The sequence below is a fragment of the Phyllobates terribilis genome, unplaced genomic scaffold (genome assembly GCF_046119375.1).
Source record: "Phyllobates terribilis strain yellow unplaced genomic scaffold, ASM4611937v1 Scaffold_1__5_contigs__length_1240528914, whole genome shotgun sequence".
NCBI classification, from domain to species: Eukaryota; Metazoa; Chordata; class Amphibia; order Anura; family Dendrobatidae; genus Phyllobates; species Phyllobates terribilis.
Window position 1 is genome coordinate 1,131,251,412 of NW_027362761.1, and position 19,633 is coordinate 1,131,271,044.

Sequence of the window (19,633 nt, forward strand, 5' to 3'; positions counted from 1 at the left end):
GTTGTTGCCCTCCTTTGGCCCCCTCCACATCTCCTGGTGTACTGGCCTGTCTCCTGGTAGCGCCTCCAGCCTCTGGACACTACGCTGACAGACACAGCAAACCTTCTTGCCACAGCTCGCATTGATGTGCCATCCTGGATGAGCTGCACTACCTGAGCAACTTCTGTGGGTTGTAGAGTCCGTCTCATGCTACCACGAGTGTGAAAGCACAACCAACATTCACAAGTGACCAAACATCAGCCAGAAAGCATTGGTACTGAGATGTGGTCTGTGGTCCCCACCTGCAGAAACACTCCTTTATTGAGTGTGTCTTGATAATTGCCAATAATTTCCATCTATTGTCTATTCCATTAGCACAACAGCATGTGAAATTGATTGTCAATCAGTGTTGCTTCCTAAGTGGACAGTTTGATTTCACAGAAGTTTGATTTACTTGGAGTTATATTCTGTTGTTTAAGTGCTCCCTTTATTTTTTTGAGCAGTGTATATAAACAAGGCTGCACATCCAGCTCCAGTATCTGTACACAAATATATATACTTTACTATTATTATCATGATGCAAAAAATAGGAGTCAAATACACACTATTAAAGGCAATTAAAAAACTAAGACGTACAGATCAAGGTCCAGACCCATCATAAGGCCACAGACACGGCCCCTAAAGCAAAAGTATGCACTTACAATGGGAGTTTGAATAGTACATGCAACACAAAAGCTTTTCTCCAAATAAATCTGAATACTATAGTATATGTTAAAGTGCAAAGAACCCAAATAATACATCCAAAGTAATAGAATGCAGGTTCAATAAAATGCATAAAAAAGAGAATATGTAAGAGACAAAAAGGAATCCAAGTGGGCAATATTCATGGAAATAAAAAAAAATGTGTATACAATTCATCCTGTTGCAGCCATGCGTATCGCCAAAATGGCTTCATCAGGGGTTTTGAGGCGTTGCACAGATAACTTGGCTAACTTGGTTATGGTGCTTTTTAGTTGGGCTCATAATAGCTCATTTTAAGATCAGGATTAAACAACCCATTCTGACATGAATTTGTTAAAGTTAGGCCTCATTCAGATGTCAGCTTTTTGTATACATGTTCTTTATTTTTAACGGATAGAACACGTCTATTATAGTCTATGGGGCTGTTCACATGTCTGTGTATTTTTGGGGACTGAGTGTCAGCACAAAATCACGTAGACATGTCTGATTTTGATCCAATTTATGGATCAAACTTGCTAATGGGAGTCTATGGTCCATGAAAAATTGGAAAACACTCTGATGCCATCCGTGCGCTGTCTGTTTTTCACAGATTGTTGATAGCAGAATCTCGAGAAACCGCCATCTTTTATTTTTTCTTTTCATATGAGAAAATTACTAATGGTAAAAACTGATACTGACGAAACACTGCTAAAAATCATATGCAAAACACTTATGACAGAAAGTCATGTTTTCATGTACTCGAAAAATTTCTGACGTCTGAATGAGCCCAAAGTGTCCTCAGGACGACGAGATCAGTCTAGCATTGTCTACAGTTTGCATTGAGAAATATGGTGATAAATCTGCAGTAAATGATCTGTGATCTAATTTAGAAATTTCTCTAAAAAAATAATGAGTAAATCACATCATTAACTTCCAAATCTGCAAATGATTTACATAGCTTCATTACAGAAATGTAAAACCTGTATTGTGAAACAGGAAGTTAACAAAATAATATACAAAGGCCAAATGCATTACATTTGAGACGCTTAAAGGGAAACGGTCTCTTCCAGAAATGCTATTTACTTGTAGATATAGGGGTAATCTGTAGTTAAAAAGCTCTTAAATTCTATTTAGTCAGCTTCCTGGATCGGTGGATGCAGGGAGAAAATTAAGTTTTTATTCTCCCTGCAGCCTCTTGCTTTCAGTCATCGGACGGTGCAGGTACAACTGTAATCACTCCCCAGCAATTTGCTTTACAACCTGCTCCGCACACACACAATGCACACACACTACAGAGAAAGCTGTCAATCAATGTGCCAGGAAGTGATTACAGCTGCTCACCGTATACGGCTCCGTGCACCACTCCTGACTGGAAGCGAGCGGATGCAGGTAGAATAAAACTTTATTTCCTCCCTGTAGCTGCTGCTCCAGTAAGGCTACCAGACACTGCTTACCTGCAAATTACCATTAAATCTGCAGGTAAATGTTGATGGTGTAACAAGTTCCCTTTAAGGGAATCAAATGTAATGCATATGGCCGATAACAAGGTGTATATGATCTTGTTAAAGGCCTGTTTCCCAATACATGTTTCCAAACGTTAGGAAACCTATAACTACTGAAAACTCTCCCTCTGCTCTCTTAGGTAGCTATTCTGTAAGTCAATGTCCAATCCATAAAAGCTCTATCTCTAGAGTTAGTTAACTGACATACGAAATAACTATAGATGGCGCTAGAGAGAATGTTCTTCCTTTTTGGAGAAAAGCTAATCTGCATCACGCAGATTGTAAGATAGTGAGTATGGGATGTAAACCAGGGGTGGACAATTAATTTTCCCGAAGGGCTACATGAGAGACATGAATTCTGCTCAAAATGAATATTAACATTATTATTGTATATTAATATTAAATGTATCACTTAATTGAGCAGAATTAAGTATGCTGACACCCCTCTCTATGCTGTATGAGCCCACATACAGCCCCCCATATACAGTATGAGCCTCCACATAGCCCCTACAGTGGTGGCCAAAAGTATTGGCGCCCCTGCAATTCTGTCAGATAATACTCAGTTTCTTCCTGAAAATGATTGCAATCACAAATTCTTTGGTATTATTATCCTCATTTAATTTGTCTTCAATGAAAAAAAACAAAAAGAATTGTCCTAAAGCCAAATTGGATATAATTCCACACCAAACCTAAAAAAGGGGGTGGACAAAAGTATTGGCACTGTTTGAAAAATCATGTGATGCTTCTCTAATTCGTGTAATTAACAGCACCTGTAACTTACCTGTGGCACCTAACAGGTGTTGGCAATAACTAAATCACACTTGCAGCCAGTTAACATGGATTAAAGTTGACTCAACCCACTGTATATATGGTATGAACCCCCACATAGCCCCCTATGCAGAGTGAGCCAACACACAGCCCCCTATACACAGTATGAGCCCTGACATAGCCCCAATATACAGCATGAGCACTCACATTGCCCCCTATATACAGTACGAGCCCCCACGTAGCCCCCTATATAAAGTATGAGCCCCACATAACCTCCTATATACAGTATGAGCCCCACATAGCCTCCTATATACAGTATGAGCCCCCACATAGCCCCCTATGAGCAGTATGAGTCAACACACAGCCTCCTATATATAATGATAGAAGAAAAATCGCTGCACAGCTGTTTGCTGGTGCTCGAGTGGGGGCCGAACCCGTACAATATAGTGGAATAACCTCGGCACTCAGATTAGATCAAACAAAATTTAATTTTATTGCAGTCCAAAAAATTAACAAACGTTTCGGTCAAGCAGACCTTCATCAGTAAAACAGACTGCCTATAAGGAGGAGGGTTAAAGGCATGGGTGCCAGGGCTGAGGACACAATGTCACAATGCAGCAATAAACTACCTTAACCGCTGTAAGTGTGGGGAGCCTGGTGAAGAACGCGGTGTCCACTGCATTAAAATTACATTTTGTTTGATCTAATCTGAGTGCCGAGGTTATTCTCCTATATATAATGAGTCCTGACATAGCCCCCTATATACAGTATGAGCCCACGCACAGTCTCCTTATATACAGTATGAGCCCACACACAGCCTCCCTGTATACAATATGAGCCCCCACACAGCCTCCCTGTATACAGTATGAGCCCCCACACAGCCTCCCTGTATACAGTATGAGCCCCCACACAGCCTCCCTGTATACAGTATGAGCCCACACACAGCTTCCCTGTATACAGTATGAGCCCCCACACAGCCTCCCTGTATACAATATGAGCCCCCACACAGCCTCCCTGTATACAGTATGAGCCCCCACACAGCCTCCCTTAATACAATATGAGCCCCCACACAGCCTCCCTGTATACAGTATGAGCCCCCACACAGCCTCCCTGTATACAGTATGAGCCCCCACACAGCCTCCCTGTATACAGTATGAGCCCCCACACTGCCTCCCTGTATACAGTATGAGCCCCCACACTGCCTCCCTGTATACAGTATGAGCCCCCACACTGCCTCCCTGTATATAGTATGAGCCCCCACACTGCCTCCCTGTATACAGTATGAGCCCCCACACTGCCTCCCTGTATACAGTATGAGCCCCCACACTGCCTCCCTGTTTACAGTATGAGCCCACACACTGCCTCCCTGTATACAGTATGAGCCCACACACTGCCTCCCTGTATACAGTATGAGCCCACACACTGCCTCCCTGTATACAGTATGAGCCCACACACTGCCTCCCTGTATACAGTATGAGCCCACACACTGCCTCCCTGTATACAGTATGAGCCCACACACTGCCTCCCTGTATACAGTATGAGCCCACACACTGCCTCCCTGTATACAGTATGAGCCCACACACTGCCTCCCTGTACACAGTATGAGCCCTGACATAGCCCCAATATACAGCATGAGCCCACACACTGCCTCCCTGTATACAGTATGAGCCCCCACACTGCCTCCCTGTATACAGTATGAGCCCCCACACTGCCTCCCTGTATACAGTATGAGCCCACACACTGCCTCCCTGTATACAGTATGAGCCCACACACTGCCTCCCTGTATACAGTATGAGCCCACACACTGCCTCCCTGTATACAGTATGAGCCCCCACACTGCCTCCCTGTATACAGTATGAACCCCCACACTGCCTCCCTGTATACAGTATGAGCCCACACACTGCCTCCCTGTATACAGTATGAGCCCACACACTGCCTCCCTGTATACAGTATGAGCCCACACACTGCCTCCCTGTATACAGTATGAGCCCACACACTGCCTCCCTGTATACAGTATGAGCCCACACACTGCCTCCCTGTATACAGTATGAGCCCACACACTGCCTCCCTGTATACAGTATGAGCCCACACACTGCCTCCCTGTATACAGTATGAGCCCACAAACTGCCTCCCTGTACACAGTATGAGCCCTGACATAGCCCCAATATACAGCATGAGCCCACACACTGCCTCCCTGTATACAGTATGAGCCCCCACACTGCCTCCCTGTATACAGTATGAGCCCCCACACTGCCTCCCTGTATACAGTATGAGCCCACACACTGCCTCCCTGTATACAGTATGAGCCCACACACTGCCTCCCTGTATACAGTATGAGCCCCCACACTGCCTCCCTGTATACAGTATGAGCCCACACACTGCCTCCCTGTATACAGTATGAGCCCACACACTGCCTCCCTGTATACAGTATGAGCCCACACACTGCCTCCCTGTATACAGTATGAGCCCACACACTGCCTCCCTGTATACAGTATGAGCCCACACACTGCCTCCCTGTATACAGTATGAGCCCACACACTGCCTCCCTGTATACAGTATGAGCCCACACACTGCCTCCCTGTACACAGTATGAGCCCTGACATAGCCCCAATATACAGCATGAGCCCACACACTGCCTCCCTGTATACAGTATGAGCCCCCACACTGCCTCCCTGTATACAGTATGAGCCCCCACACTGCCTCCCTGTATACAGTATGAGCCCACACACTGCCTCCCTGTATACAGTATGAGCCCACACACTGCCTCCCTGTATATAGTATGAGCCCACACACTGCCTCCCTGTATACAGTATGAGCCCACACACTGCCTCCCTGTATACAGTATGAGCCCACACACTGCCTCCCTGTATACAGTGTGAACCCACACACTGCCTCCCTGTACACAGTATGAGCCCACACACTGCCTCCCTGTATACAGTATGAGCCCACACACTGCCTCCCTGTACACAGTATGAGCCCACACACTGCCTCCCTGTATACAGTATGAGCCCACACACTGCCTCCCTGTATACAGTATGAGCCCACACACTGCCTCCCTGTATACAGTATGAGCCCACACACTGCCTCCCTGTATACAGTATGAGCCCACACACTGCCTCCCTGTATACAGTATGAGCCCACACACTGCCTCCCTGTATACAGTATGAGCCCACACACTGCCTCCCTGTATACAGTATGAGCCCACACACTGCCTCCCTGTACACAGTATGAGCCCACACACTGCCTCCCTGTATACAGTATGAGCCCACACACTGCCTCCCTGTATACAGTATGAGCCCACACACTGCCTCCCTGTATACAGTATGAGCCCACACACTGCCTCCCTGTATACAGTATGAGCCCACACACTGCCTCCCTGTATACAGTATGAGCCCACACACTGCCTCCCTGTACACAGTATGAGCCCTGACATAGCCCCAATATACAGCATGAGCCCTCACATAGTCCCCTATATAGAGTATGAGCCCAGAAACATTCACATGTAAAAACTATATATACTCCCCTCGCTTCTGTTCTCCTGGTGCTCTGCTCCAGTCTGTGTTTGTTGCTCCGCACAGTAGACACAATGTAGTGACGTCATCGGGTCGGCTTTCTCAGTTGAACATGCTAAATGGTGAAAGAAGGAGCCGCCGGCTCCCTCCTCCACCATTATATTCACCGCCATTTGCAGCCTGAAGAGGCGGAAAGCTGTGATATCGGGATGTTGGGCGGGGGAGGGCAGTCGCATGGTTCTGCCCGCGGGCCACTTTTTTCAGCCATTCGGCTATCTTTGTTTATAGGCTGGACTGTACCAGCCATAGGGGCGGTTGTGGCCCGTGGGCCGCACTTTGCCCAGGTCTGATCTAAACCAACCCAAATACCCAGTGCCCCCCATTTAGCCACAATCCCTGAGAACATTTCTCATGACCAAATTGTAACATTTATTTTAAACCCACCTACTAGATTAAAGTTTAAGCCATGTAACTTTACTGCAGATGTAACTTGATTAATGACTTCATGTGTAAGATATCACGTGCTACTGCTTGCATTAACCGTGTCGCCCCGTTCCTCGCAGTCTTGGCGTTCTCTGTGCGTTTGCTGCCAATCAGAATCTTACCGACCAAATTCGAGGGTCAAAAAAGCTGGTGCAAAGCAACTTCAAGGACCTGAAGACCCTAATGGCGGACACTCCCCTGGTATAGTACCCACTCGTGAATACAATGAGCACGTGAACATATATAACGCCTCTAAACACACCTCTTCTGATAATAAGATCATTTTATGATGTCAGCTGGTGCCATGATATATAGTATATGCACTGATTATGTTTTGTATATATTTTTCTTGAGGTTTAAGGTGGAGGAGATAATCTCTCTGGAACTAGTAGTTTGTGTTTGTCTCCTGTAAACTCTTAGTATCCGTAGCAAAAAAAAATAAAAAAATCACAGCATTGTAAATCTTGAAATAACCAACAGAGGGCAGTATCGGGCTTCAAACAAAAGCCAATGTATAATTTATTGCGAAATGCAGTTTTATTATACTGGTTGTAAAATATTTTTTTTTAACAAACTGCTTATCTCTTAAGTCCTAACTGCAAATTAAAGGTGCATGTTGTGGCTTCTCCACCCTACGGTCATGCATGGAATAATTTAGGATCGTGACACGCATTACTTTCACTTGTTCAATATTGCAAACCATGAAAGAATTGGTGATCTATACCCTTAAAGGGAACCTGATGTAAAATTTTTTTTTATTAAACTGCAGATATATGATTAATCTGCAGGTTAATAGCATCCTGATGCCGTGGAGCCACTGCACTGAGAGCCCCGCTGCCAGGAGGAAATGAACTTATATTTCCTTGGGGCAGCCTAGGGCTTTCAGTCATAGAGGCACAGCTGGCCGGCTTCATTCACCACCCAGAACATAGTGATTGGTGGCTGTAACTGCGCCCCTGGCAATGACTGACAGTCGGCTCTCCAGTGCATCAGTGCAAAGTCGGCTGTCAGTCAGTGCCGGGGTGTGGACTGGTTAAAGCTGCCGCTCACTATGTACTGAGAGGTGACTGAAGCCACGTCGGCCGCACCCCTTTGACTGAAAGTGGGAGGATGCCAGGAGGAATAACATTCATTTCCTCCCGGCAGTGGGGCTCTCAGTGCGGTGGTCGCATGACTTCAAAATGCTATTAACCTGCAGATTAACCCTATATCTTCTGCATGTTAATAATGTTTTTTCACATGACAGGCTCCCTTTAAAACGGATCTGTCAGCACATTGCTCATTGCAAACTGTATGCATTATTAACCAGATTTCTTAGACCCGATGAAGCTGTTGTACTCACTTTGAAATCCCATGTCAGAACATATGAGCAATACAAGAGCACAGCTAGAGTGGGAGAGCTCGTGAGTCCAAGTATAATCAGTCCCCGTCCATCCAGCCTGACTGACAGCTGCATCTTGTACTGAGTAGTGTGAGATCTCAGCAGAAGGAGTAGCTGGCGATCAGACTAGGTGGCCGGAAACTGAGATAAAACTTTCTAAAAGGATTATACAGCCGTTCTGACATAGATTATTACAGTGAATACACCAGCCCCATCAATCTATTTAATAATATATGCAGCTTGCATTGTGAAATCTGGTGACACTTTAAGACGTCTCCTTCTCCATTGCTACCATCTGTTTAGCAGTTAAACTATTGTTATGAATCTTTGATTCAGTGCTGCAGGCAGCACAGGACACTTGCCAGTTAGGAGCATAGCATTGGGGTGGCCTCAGGAGCAGTTGCACAGGGCGCCAAATTCTATGGAGATGCAAAATTTCCTCCACTATCCCCATTGTTACTTCTTCTTGGAGTAGAAAAGATGAGCAATGAGTGCCTGCCCAGTGACCGTCAAGCTTGACATCTCAGTTGCTGCCGCTGTGTTGCAGGGTCCAATGCAGAGAGCAGCAGTTAAGATGAGTTTGGCTCCAGCTGCTGCCCTCAACATATGCAACAACCAAGATGACAAAGGCTTTCAGTATAATGAAGTACCTTAAGCTTTGTCATCTTAGTCGCTGCCTATGCAGAGCGCAACAACCAATGAAAAACCCATCTTGACTGCTGCACTCTGTATCAGCAGGTACTGAGATGACAAAACCTGCACTGTGCTCTCCTACAGCTCCCCCGCTCTCCTCTCACAGAAACCTGATGGGGGGAAGCTGTCACAAATGTAAATGTGTACCCTGTAAAAAAAAACAAAAAACTAAACCATATTGTTCTGATAAACTTTTTCTAACTCCAACTAAGATTATAATTAGGACTAGGATTCAGTTCAGGACTAGGGTTAGAGCTAGGGCTAGAGTTTGAGTATGGCGACCCACACTACGTATAGTGCCAGTATTTACCTTCCCTGCTCTTCTTGTAAATCTGAATGAAACATCCAGATCTCCACATTATCCTGAACATTTTCCTGGTGTTTTCCTTTAAGCTACACATATAGACACATGAAATCACACCACTTTGCTTTATGGCGGACCTTTGACATGTCATGATTATATTTGGTTTGTTCCTTTTAGCAAATTGACTATTTATTGGACAAGTTTAACATCACCAAGGAGAAGGCACTGGCGGAGCTGAGCAGTAAGTAATACATAACACTTATCAGTAGTAATATTAGATGTAAGGAACAGAGTAGTGGCCATAGCAGTGATGAGTGTGGAGGATGATGAGTACACACCAAAATAGTTTTTAGTCCTTAATGTTCTGATAAAAGAGGAGCTCCATCATCATCCAGTACATCCACGGCTACTAGTCTTCATGATTTGCATGTGATGATACTTGGACTGGCCCACAGGAGAACAGGAAAATCCTCCGGTGGGCCGCTGTGCAAGATTGGGCCACCACCTTCTTATATGAGCAGTACTTGGCACAACACGCTTGATTCACTATATACAGACAAAGGCACCATCTTATTCATTTCATAATCTACCCATTTTATTGCTATAGATTTTTGTGAATGAGGGTAAAGTTATAATTGCATGTACCTGAAGAGTGGGGCCTTGGAGTTTATGTCACTGGTAGGTGCTTGGAATGCCAGTCCGACACTGCATGTGATTATTGTAGACAGTTCTTTGTAATATACAGTACAGACCAAAAGTTTGGACACACCTTCTCATTTAAAGATTTTTCTGTATTTTCATGACTATGAGAATTGTACATTCACACTGAAGGCATCAAAACTATGAATTATCACATGTGGAATTATATACTTAACAAAAAAGTGTGAAACAACTGAAAATATGTCTTATATTCTAGGTTCTTCAAAGTAACCACCTTTTGCTTTGATGACTGCTTTGCACACTCTTGGCATTCTCTTGATGAACTTCAAGAGGTAGTCACCGGAAATGGTTTTCACTTCACAGGTGTGCCCTGTCAGGTTTAATAAGTGGGATTTCTTGCCTTATAAATGGGGTTGGGACCATCAGTTGTGTTGTGCAGAAGTCTGGTGGATACACAGCTGATAGTCCTACTGAATAGACTGTTAGAATTTGTATTATGGCAAGAAAAAAGCAGCTAAGTAAAGAAAAACGAGTGGCCATCATTACTTTAAGAAATGAAGGTCAGTCAGTCCGAAAAATTGGGCAAACTTTGAAAGTGTCCCCAAGTGCAGTTGCAAAAACCATCAAGCGCTACAAAGAAACTGGCTCACATGAGGACCGCCCCAGGAAAGGAAGACCAAGAGTCACCTCTGCTTCTGAGGATAAGTTTATCCGAGTCACCAGCCTCAGAAATCGCAGGTTAACAGCAGCTCAGATTAGAGACCAGGTCAATGCCACACAGAGTTCTAGCAGCAGACACATCTCTACAACAACTGTTAAGAGGAGACTTTGTGCAGCAGGCCTTCATGGTAAAATAGCTGCTAGGAAACCACTGCTAAGGACAGGCAACAAGCAGAAGAGACTTGTTTGGGCTAAATAACACAAGGAATGGACATTAGACCAGTGGAAATCTGTGCTTTGGTCTGATGAGTCCAAATTTGAGATCTTTGGTTCCAACCACCGTGTCTTTGTGCGACGCAGAAAAGGTGAACGGATGGACTCTACATGCCTGGTTCCCACCGTGAAGCATGGAGGAGGAGGTGTGATGATGTGGGGGTGCTTTGCTGGTGACACTGTTGGGGATTTATTCAAAATTGAAGGCATACTGAACCACCATGGCTACCACAGCATCTTGCAGCGGCATGCTATTCCATCCGGTTTGCGTTTAGTTAGACCATCATTTATTTTTCATCAGGACAATGACCCCAAACACACCTCCAGGCTGTGTAAGGGCTATTTGACCAAGGAAGAGAGTGATGGGGTGCTACGCCAGATCACCTGGCCTCCACAGTCCCCAGACCGGAACCCAATCGAGATGGTTTGGGGTGAGCTGGACGGCAGAGTGAAGGCAAAAGGGCCAACAAGTGCTAAGCATCTCTAGGAACTCCTTCAAGATTGTTGGAAGACCATTTCCGGTGACTACCTCATGAAGCTCATCAAGAGAATGCCAAGAGTGTGCAAAGCAGTCATCAAAGCTAAAGGTGGCTACTTTGAAGAACCTAGAATATAAGACATATTTTCAGTTGTTTCACACTTTTTTGTTAAGTATATAATTCCACATGTGTTAATTCATAGTTTTGATGCCTTCAGTGTGAATGTACAATTTTCATAGTCATGAAAATACAGAAAAATCTTTAAATGAGAAGGTGTGTCCAAACTTTTGGTCTGAACTGTATAGTTGAGTAGATTACTTGCTGGTTGTCTGAGAATCTCCTTTTTCAGATGTCGTACCTTTGCTGGGCGAGCGTGTCCATGATCAGCTTGGGAAACAAGTCCGTCCTGCTTTAGATGGCGTTCTCAACATGGCCGGAGGTAATTATTATTAAAGCAGTAGTTCTTTAATGTTCAAGATGTCCATGTGATACTGTACTTATTATTGAGGTTATTACTATGTTTCTCTTTGGTCAAATAGTGAGTCACAGTCACTACATTCACATGTATCTCTATCAGGAAGCACACAGGACAGCAGAGGGAGAGACCTGCAGCACTGAGAAGAAGCAGGCTGCTGCAGGGAAAGTTAGTTTTAGAATTTCCCATTCAGCTCTGTGAAGCTGGATGCACAGAGAGGCAAAAGGAAATACACAGTACCAGTACAACTTGAAGTTTTTTTTCTTGTATCTTTGTGTCAAAGGGGTTGTCCAGGTTTGAGAGAAAAGTCTGCAGCCAGACTATCGCATGATGTCAGCATTCTCCGATGCAGGTGTCAAGAGCATGTGGTTATGTGGCTGCAAGTATGTGGTTTGCATGCTTTTGGCCACATTACAACTAGACGTGCACAACCTCGTTCAATTCAAGTGAATCAAACGAGGCCGAGCATGTCTAGTCAGCATGTAACCGCATGGATGCAAATCACATATTTGCGATTACATGACTGCCAGCTCTTGTAGCCGGCACTGGAAAATGTGGACAGCGTGCAAAGGACGAGCTGTGAGGATTCAAAAGTCTGCAGTCACACAGAGCGACTGCAGACTTTCGTACCAAATCTGGACAACTTTTTTAACAATAGTGCAGGTATTGGGCTTTGTAAAACATATTGCCATGGTGTGAATAACACTTTCTAGGGATTCTGACAACTAATACATGCTGCTCGATCCATGAGCAGCATTTATCAGACACTGGCTTAAAGATTTCAGTCATGTATGACTCTGAACGCTGTGCAGGTCTATCCGCAGGTCTCTCTCTGCGTCTGTGTGTATACAGAGAAAGCCGTCAGTCACTGGCAGGAGGGAGGGAGAAGCCGTCAGGCCGTCGGGCAGGTCGCCTTTCCGACAAGTCTCCTGTGCGGCTCAGTCCTGTTTTCGTCTGAAACGCTCCAACATTTTCGTCTGAAACGCTCCAACATTTCCGAGTCAAAACATACATGTCTGAAATCTTACAAATAACTAACAAAAATTGCTGCCAACAATTATGATAGATGCAGTGGTAGGGCTGAGTCTTAGCCCCAACTTAGTGAAGGAAGGCCCAGCTACATCTCTGAACATAAGAGAAGCCATTAATACTGTTCATAGATCTTCGCTCGTCATTGATCTGGGTGTTGTATATTACTAAATTACAGTAATATTACAATTACAACAAAGGATCAAAGTATAAAAGTAGATATCAAGCATTAGTGACATCAAAGGGACCTCTCTGTATAAAGGTTCTGGTTCTCTCAACGATATCATGATTGTGTCATATTAATCAGTGTTATGTCAGGTTTTCATCCATGATGGCAGACGGTGCGGGATGTGTCCAGACAGGCCTGTGTAATCACACCTGATACAATTGAGTTAGGGCTTCGGGGCTCTCGCAGTAAGAGCGCAGCAAACACTTAGTTGTCCTATGGCAACATTATTAATTATCGAATGATTTATCCCTGTCTTCTGTAAATTCTTGCTGAAGAGCTCGGCGTTACTCATTAGTGCAGCATAATGTCACCACGGAGGAATGTCGAACTCTGACTTCCCAGCACAGGTAGTGAGATACGACCTATGAAACGTATAGGAGTGGGGTAAAAGTCTGGACAATGCTCTGCATCCCACAACCAATGTCTGCAAACCTCAAGATCAATTATTCCTAAAGAATGGAAATGTCAGCCCTGTATTATTAATAATTACTCGAATTGTTAGGAAATATTGTGCACAGATCTGTAACCTTAAGAAGGTGTCCACTTATTATAATAAAACTTAAAGCGAATATTCACCCATAAACATCATGTTTCCATCTAGATCTGTCCAAAATTTGGCACTGATAAATTTACTTTTCTAAGGTGTTTCTGATACAGAGCTCAAAACCCACTGTATAGGCATAGATTTAAAAGATAACATTCTAACTACCTGCAGCCACCACTAGGGGGAGCTTAGGAGGTCACTGCATACTGCTCAATAGCGACATAGTATGTAGTAGGCTCGTAAGCTCCCTCTACTGGTGACTATGGCATGAAGAATATTTTTATGAAACTCTGACCCCAACTTGTCGTAGTCTTGCACCTTTTTCTGGAGTAAATATGGTTCTATTTAGTGACTTTTATGTTTGCAGTTTGTTCATTATTTAATTTGCGCCATTTTTTATTAGACTTTACTTAATGAACCTAATTTCATCATTTGTGGCTAATCGAAATGTTGCCAATTTTTTTTCGTTTATCGGTGTACAAAATCTGCCTAATTTTTATTTTTGTGCATCTGAAGACTAAAGTGCAACATTTTTAAAGATCTTGCGATTTTAGCTTTAAAAAAAAAGCGTAAAAAAGGTAAAAGACTCAAAAAAAATAGCATCTTTTGTGTTTGTGCAAAACTAATCAACCCACGTGTGCCATTTTGAAGAATTTGGCACAAGAAGTGCCATCGATTACCACAAGTTAAAAGAAAGGTCACTTAAAGAAAAAAATGGAAATGATGAATTGGGTTCTATGGATATCCCAAAAATAAAGCTCCGAACACTGAGATATTATAGGAACGAAGCTAGCATAGAATTTTTTACCTGCAAATGGCATGATTAAAAAGAGTAGGTAAAATTAATCTACATCCCCAATACCAAAACATTTGTGACACTGTCTAAGATATAAAGAAAACGATAATGTAATAATTTGGAAATCTCTTATAGCCACATTTTACACATCAGAATATAGAAGACAGAACAGACCGTGAAAGTTTTTCCATTTTATTTGAAAGAAAATAACTCATTTACAAGTTGATGGCAGCAACGCATCTCAAAAAAAAGTTGAGACCGGACCGTGTCTACCATTTCTTCTCATTATAACAATCTGTAAACATCTGGGAAGGCAGGAGACAATTGCCAGAGTTTTGGGAGAGGAATGATGTCCCATTCTTGTCTAATGCAGGATTCTCGCTGCTCCACAGTCTGGGTCTTTGATGGATTTTTCATTTTATAATTCACCAAATGTTTTTTATTAGTGACTAAGAGTTTCAGTGACCCCTGTAACACATACCACGATTCATGATGCACAGATAAGAAATTATATATCTAGTACAAGGCCAAAGATTTCACTTCTTACATTACATGAGTGATATCTATTGTAAATTCTACAATGGCTCAGAAACCGGCGAATCCTCGCAGCGCACAGTGCGTGTCCTGAGGAGGGAGGGGAGGAGTCAAACATTATCATTTTAGACAGGAAAATCTAGTCCTCCACACAGTATTATGAGCCCCATATAATGCTCCATACAGAATACTGGCCCCCATATAATGCTCCAAACATGATGGGCACTATATAATGCTCCATACATGATGGGCCCCATATAATGCTCCATGCAAGATGGGCCCCATATAATGCTCCATACATGATGGGCCCCATATAATGCTCCTTACATGATGGGCCCCATACAATGCTCCATGCAAGATGGTCCCCATATAATGCTCCATGCATGATGGGCCCCATATAATGCTCCATACAAGATGTGCCCAATATAATGCTTCATATAGGAAAAAAAAATCAAATACTTAACTCTCCTCGTTTCTTGCTGGCTGCAGCTTCATACTCCTCAGCGTCTTCCCGGCTCTCTGCCCTGTGACGCTCATAGCAGAGGGCACGCTGTAGTGATGTCATCGCGCCCTCTGCTCTGAGACGTTATAAGTCAGCAGACACGGAAGGAGCTGCAGGGGAATGGGGAGTGGTTAGTATTCCAAGTGTCGGGGCCCTGAGCAAGCGGGGGGGCCTACTCACGGGCGCTGGCAGTGAGCTCCCCCGATTCACTTGCCCCATAGTGTGCTCAGGGCCCCGGAACTTGCCCGGGTGCGCCGGGTGCTGACGCCGACCCTGGTGACCAGTTCGGACTGCAGACGGCTCGTTCATTATCAGGACTCTTCTTCTGGTAAACCATGCTCTTGTGATGGAGGCAGTATGTGGTTTAGCATTGTCTTGCAGAAATATGCTGGGACATCCATGAAATAGACGTTATCTGGACGGAGCATATGTTGTTCTAAAACATTTATATAGAGCTCGGCATTCATGATGTGAAAGCTGCCCATGCAATAGGCACTAATAGTTTCATAGTTTTAAAGGTGGAAAGTAGACATAACTCCATACAGTTCAACCCATAGCCTAACATCTTGATTCAGTGGAGGGCAAAAACCCCATGGGGCAGACATTAATAGCTCTACATTAGGTGAAAATGCCTTCGAGACTCCACATACAGTACATCAATCAGACTAGCTCCCGGGATCAATGCCCCATCACACAATCTAGTGCCCATAACCTGTAATATTATATTTTTCAAGGAAGGCATCCAGGCCCTACTTTTACCTTTATACTGAATCAGCCATTACAACATCATGCGGCAGAGAGTTCCATAGTCTCACTGCTCTTACAGTAAAGAATCTGCATATGTAATTATGATTAAATCTTCTTTCCTCTAGAGTTAGAGGATGCCTCCTTGTCCCCGTCTCAGGCCTAAGTGTAAAAAGATCATTAGAAAGATCTCTGTACAGTCCCCTCATATATTTGTACCATGTAATAAGATCGTCTCTAAGACTTTGTTTCCAAACGGAATAACCCTAAGTGTAATAACCTGTCTTGTTATCGTAGTCCATCCATTCCCTTGATACCCTTGGTCACTATTCTCTGAACCCGCTCTAGTTCAGCTATGTCCTTCTTATACACTGGAAACCAAAATTGTGAAAAAGTTTCCAACATTCACCTTCTGATATGTTCTACGTTCTGTTGTGAATACACTATGGCTTTAAGAGATTTCAAAATCATTGCATTCCTGTTTTCTACACATTATACACAGTGTCCAAACTATTTAGGAGTTGGGGCAGTAATATACCCCATTGTTTTGTGTCTATAACTCTAATGTTCCTATTTGTCTATACGGTAGCATATTACAATCTGTGATCCAAAGTGTTACGTTTCTCTTTGTGGAGAGTGACATACCAAGCCTGGCATGCCAATGTGAGCAAACTTTTAAGCATTGCAATGCTCATCTGGGAAATTAAATATGCAAATAACCTCTTCAGAGAGGAAGGGAACTAGAACTCTGGAGTCACCTATTGGAAGTAGCAATCCTAAAAGTCAATATCGACCCTTTACTGAGCCTTGTCACATAACTTAGGATAAAAGCCAAACCAGAATCTCAATTTGCAGACACTGTATTTCGGGGTGGTGCCCCTCATCAGTGCAAAGTGTGAGATCTGGGTTGGATAGGTGAGATGCTTCTGACTGGGATCCAAGGGGTAACGTTTCTCCTTGTGGTTTGGCTTTTATTCTGCTAGCTAAAGGGTCGATATTGACTGTTAGGATTGCTATTTCCAATAGGTGGCTCTAGAGTTCTAATCCTCTTCCTCTGTGAAGAGGAAATTTTCATATTTAATTTCCCAGAGGAGCATTGCAATTCTTAAAAGTCTCCTCACATTGGCATGCCAGGCTTGGCATGTCTCTCTCCACAAGGAAAACGTTACCCCTTGGATCCCGGTCAGAAGCCTCTCATACAGCCAAATCAAATCTCACATTTTGCAATGATGAGGGGCAATACCCCAAAACACTGTGTCTGCAAATTGAGATTCTGGTTTGGCTTTTGTCCTAAGTCATATGGCAAGGCTCATTAAAGGGTCGATACTGACTTTTAGAATTGCTAATTCCTATAGGTGGAGCTAGAGTTTTAGTCCTCTTCCTCTCTGAAGAGGCAATTTGCCTACTACAATCTGTGTAATGTTTGATCCTATAGTCATTTGTCCATGCCTCTGTCCACTACTTCGGCTCTGATGGAAAACTGAAAGGCTGCAGCCTCTTAGCGTCTGCTGATTGGCTGCAGTGGTTACGTGATACAGCTATGTAATTTGACAACCTTGAGATTTGGCTCAGACATCAGAAAAACAGCGCCAGTCCCAAAGGTAAGGGACTTCTTTCTGATGGGGAATTTAGCTATTCCAAAGGGGTTGTCTAGTGGTATGTGACACCTTTTAATAAGAAGTAGAGGACAGATGGAAAAAATGATGGCTGCTGGATCAAACTGCACATGTTTGCTTGTGGTCTGGAACCATGGAGAGACATAGAGCAGTATACACAAAACAATGGGATATTATGCACAAGTGTTATGTGTTAAGCATAGTGTACGTTACAATTCAGCCGCCGTATATATGGAAGCAGTTAGTGATGTTTTGGTTGCACTGACATAAAAGGTAAGTATAAAGCATAGAAAACTTCCTATAAAATTATTATTGTGCATTTGAAGAGTTTAATGGGGCTTTTCTTCTACATACAATGTGACATTGTGAATTAAAGCCATTGATGTTCAAATGATTTTCATTCTCATGGTGTTTTTATGTCTTGTTGTGATTTGTTTCATTGTCACTTTTTTTGTTGCATATTTTATTTTCACGTTTTGTCTTAACTTGAAGTCAAAGTGGAAAGGGCAATTAAAGGTAAAAAAAAAAAATTTAGAAAAATCTGTGATGTGAAGTGATTGTTCCATATATACCTAGCTGTGCTGTGTGTAGTCTTGTAATTCTCTTTGGTTCCACCAACTAAACAGACCCTAAATATGAAAAAGAAAAATGGCGGCACTCAAGGGCCTTGGAGGCAAATGAGCAACATGCCAGAGGAGTAGCTGTAAGGTGTGCAGTGATAGAAGTCACAGCTAGACCCTGATATGTAAGGGAATCCCTCTGCCACAATAGAAGACGTAGTATCACAGATGGTGCTTGGTAGGTGGGAGGCCGAGGACCAGATTTTGCATTGGGCCCTAATGATTCTACTGCAGAAGGTAATAGTCTATAGGCAGAACTCTATCTATCTATCTATCTATCTACAGTAGATATACAGAGCCTTGAAAAAGTATTCATACTCTTTGAACTTTTCCACATTTTTTCACTTTACACCCACAAACTTAATTGCATTTTATTGGTATATTATGTGATATACTAGCACAAAGTAGCAAGTATTTGTGAACTGTAAAGGAAATGATATATGGTTTTCTAAATATTTTAAAAATATAAATCTGAAAAGTGTGACGCTCTTATTAGTATTCAACCCCCCTGAGTCAATACTTTGTAGGACCACCTTTCACTACAATTACTGATGAAAGTCTTTTGGGACCTGTCTCTACCAACTGTGCACATCTGGAGGTGACATTTTTGCCCCTTCTTCTTTACAACAAAATCACACAAAAATCATCAATGGAAATCAAATTTATTAACCAATGGAGGCCTGGATTTGGAGTCACCCCCAAAATTAAAGTGGAAATACACACTACAGGCTGATCCAACTTTGATGTAATGTCCTTAAAACAAGTCAAAATGAGGCTCAGTATTGTGTGTGGCCTCCACGTGCCTGTATGACCTCCCTACAACGCCTGGGCATGCTCCTGATGAGGTTGCGGATGGTCTCCTGTGGGATCTCCTCCCAGACCTGGACTAAAGCATCTGCCAACTCCTGGGACAGTCTGTGGTGCAACGTGACGTTGGTGGATGGAGCGAGACATGATGTCCCAGATGTGCTCAATCAAATTCAGGTCTGGGGAACGGACGGGCCAGTCCATAGCTTCAATGCCTTCATCTTGCAGGAATTGCTGACACACTCCAGCCACATGAGGTCTGGCATTGTCCTGCATTAGGAGGAACCCAGGGCCAACCGCACCAGCATATGGTCTCACAAGGG

At 43.4% G+C, this 19,633-nt stretch overlaps 1 protein-coding gene across 8 annotated transcripts in view; it reads left to right on the forward strand.

Moving 5' to 3' along the window:
- PROM1 (prominin 1) overlaps positions 1–19,633 on the forward strand; it is a 239,284-nt gene that overhangs the window by 119,348 nt on the left and 100,303 nt on the right. For all 8 annotated transcript variants that reach the window (XR_012250681.1, XR_012250684.1, XR_012250683.1 and 5 more), the window contains exons 6-8: positions 7,045–7,165; positions 9,520–9,583; positions 11,764–11,853. Coding sequence is in view for 4 of the 8 variants with exons in the window: in XM_073647207.1 (XP_073503308.1) it covers positions 7,045–7,165; positions 9,520–9,583; positions 11,764–11,853 (275 nt within the window). In the remaining 4 variants the exon portion in view is untranslated. The remainder of the gene's footprint in view (positions 1–7,044; positions 7,166–9,519; positions 9,584–11,763; positions 11,854–19,633) is intronic.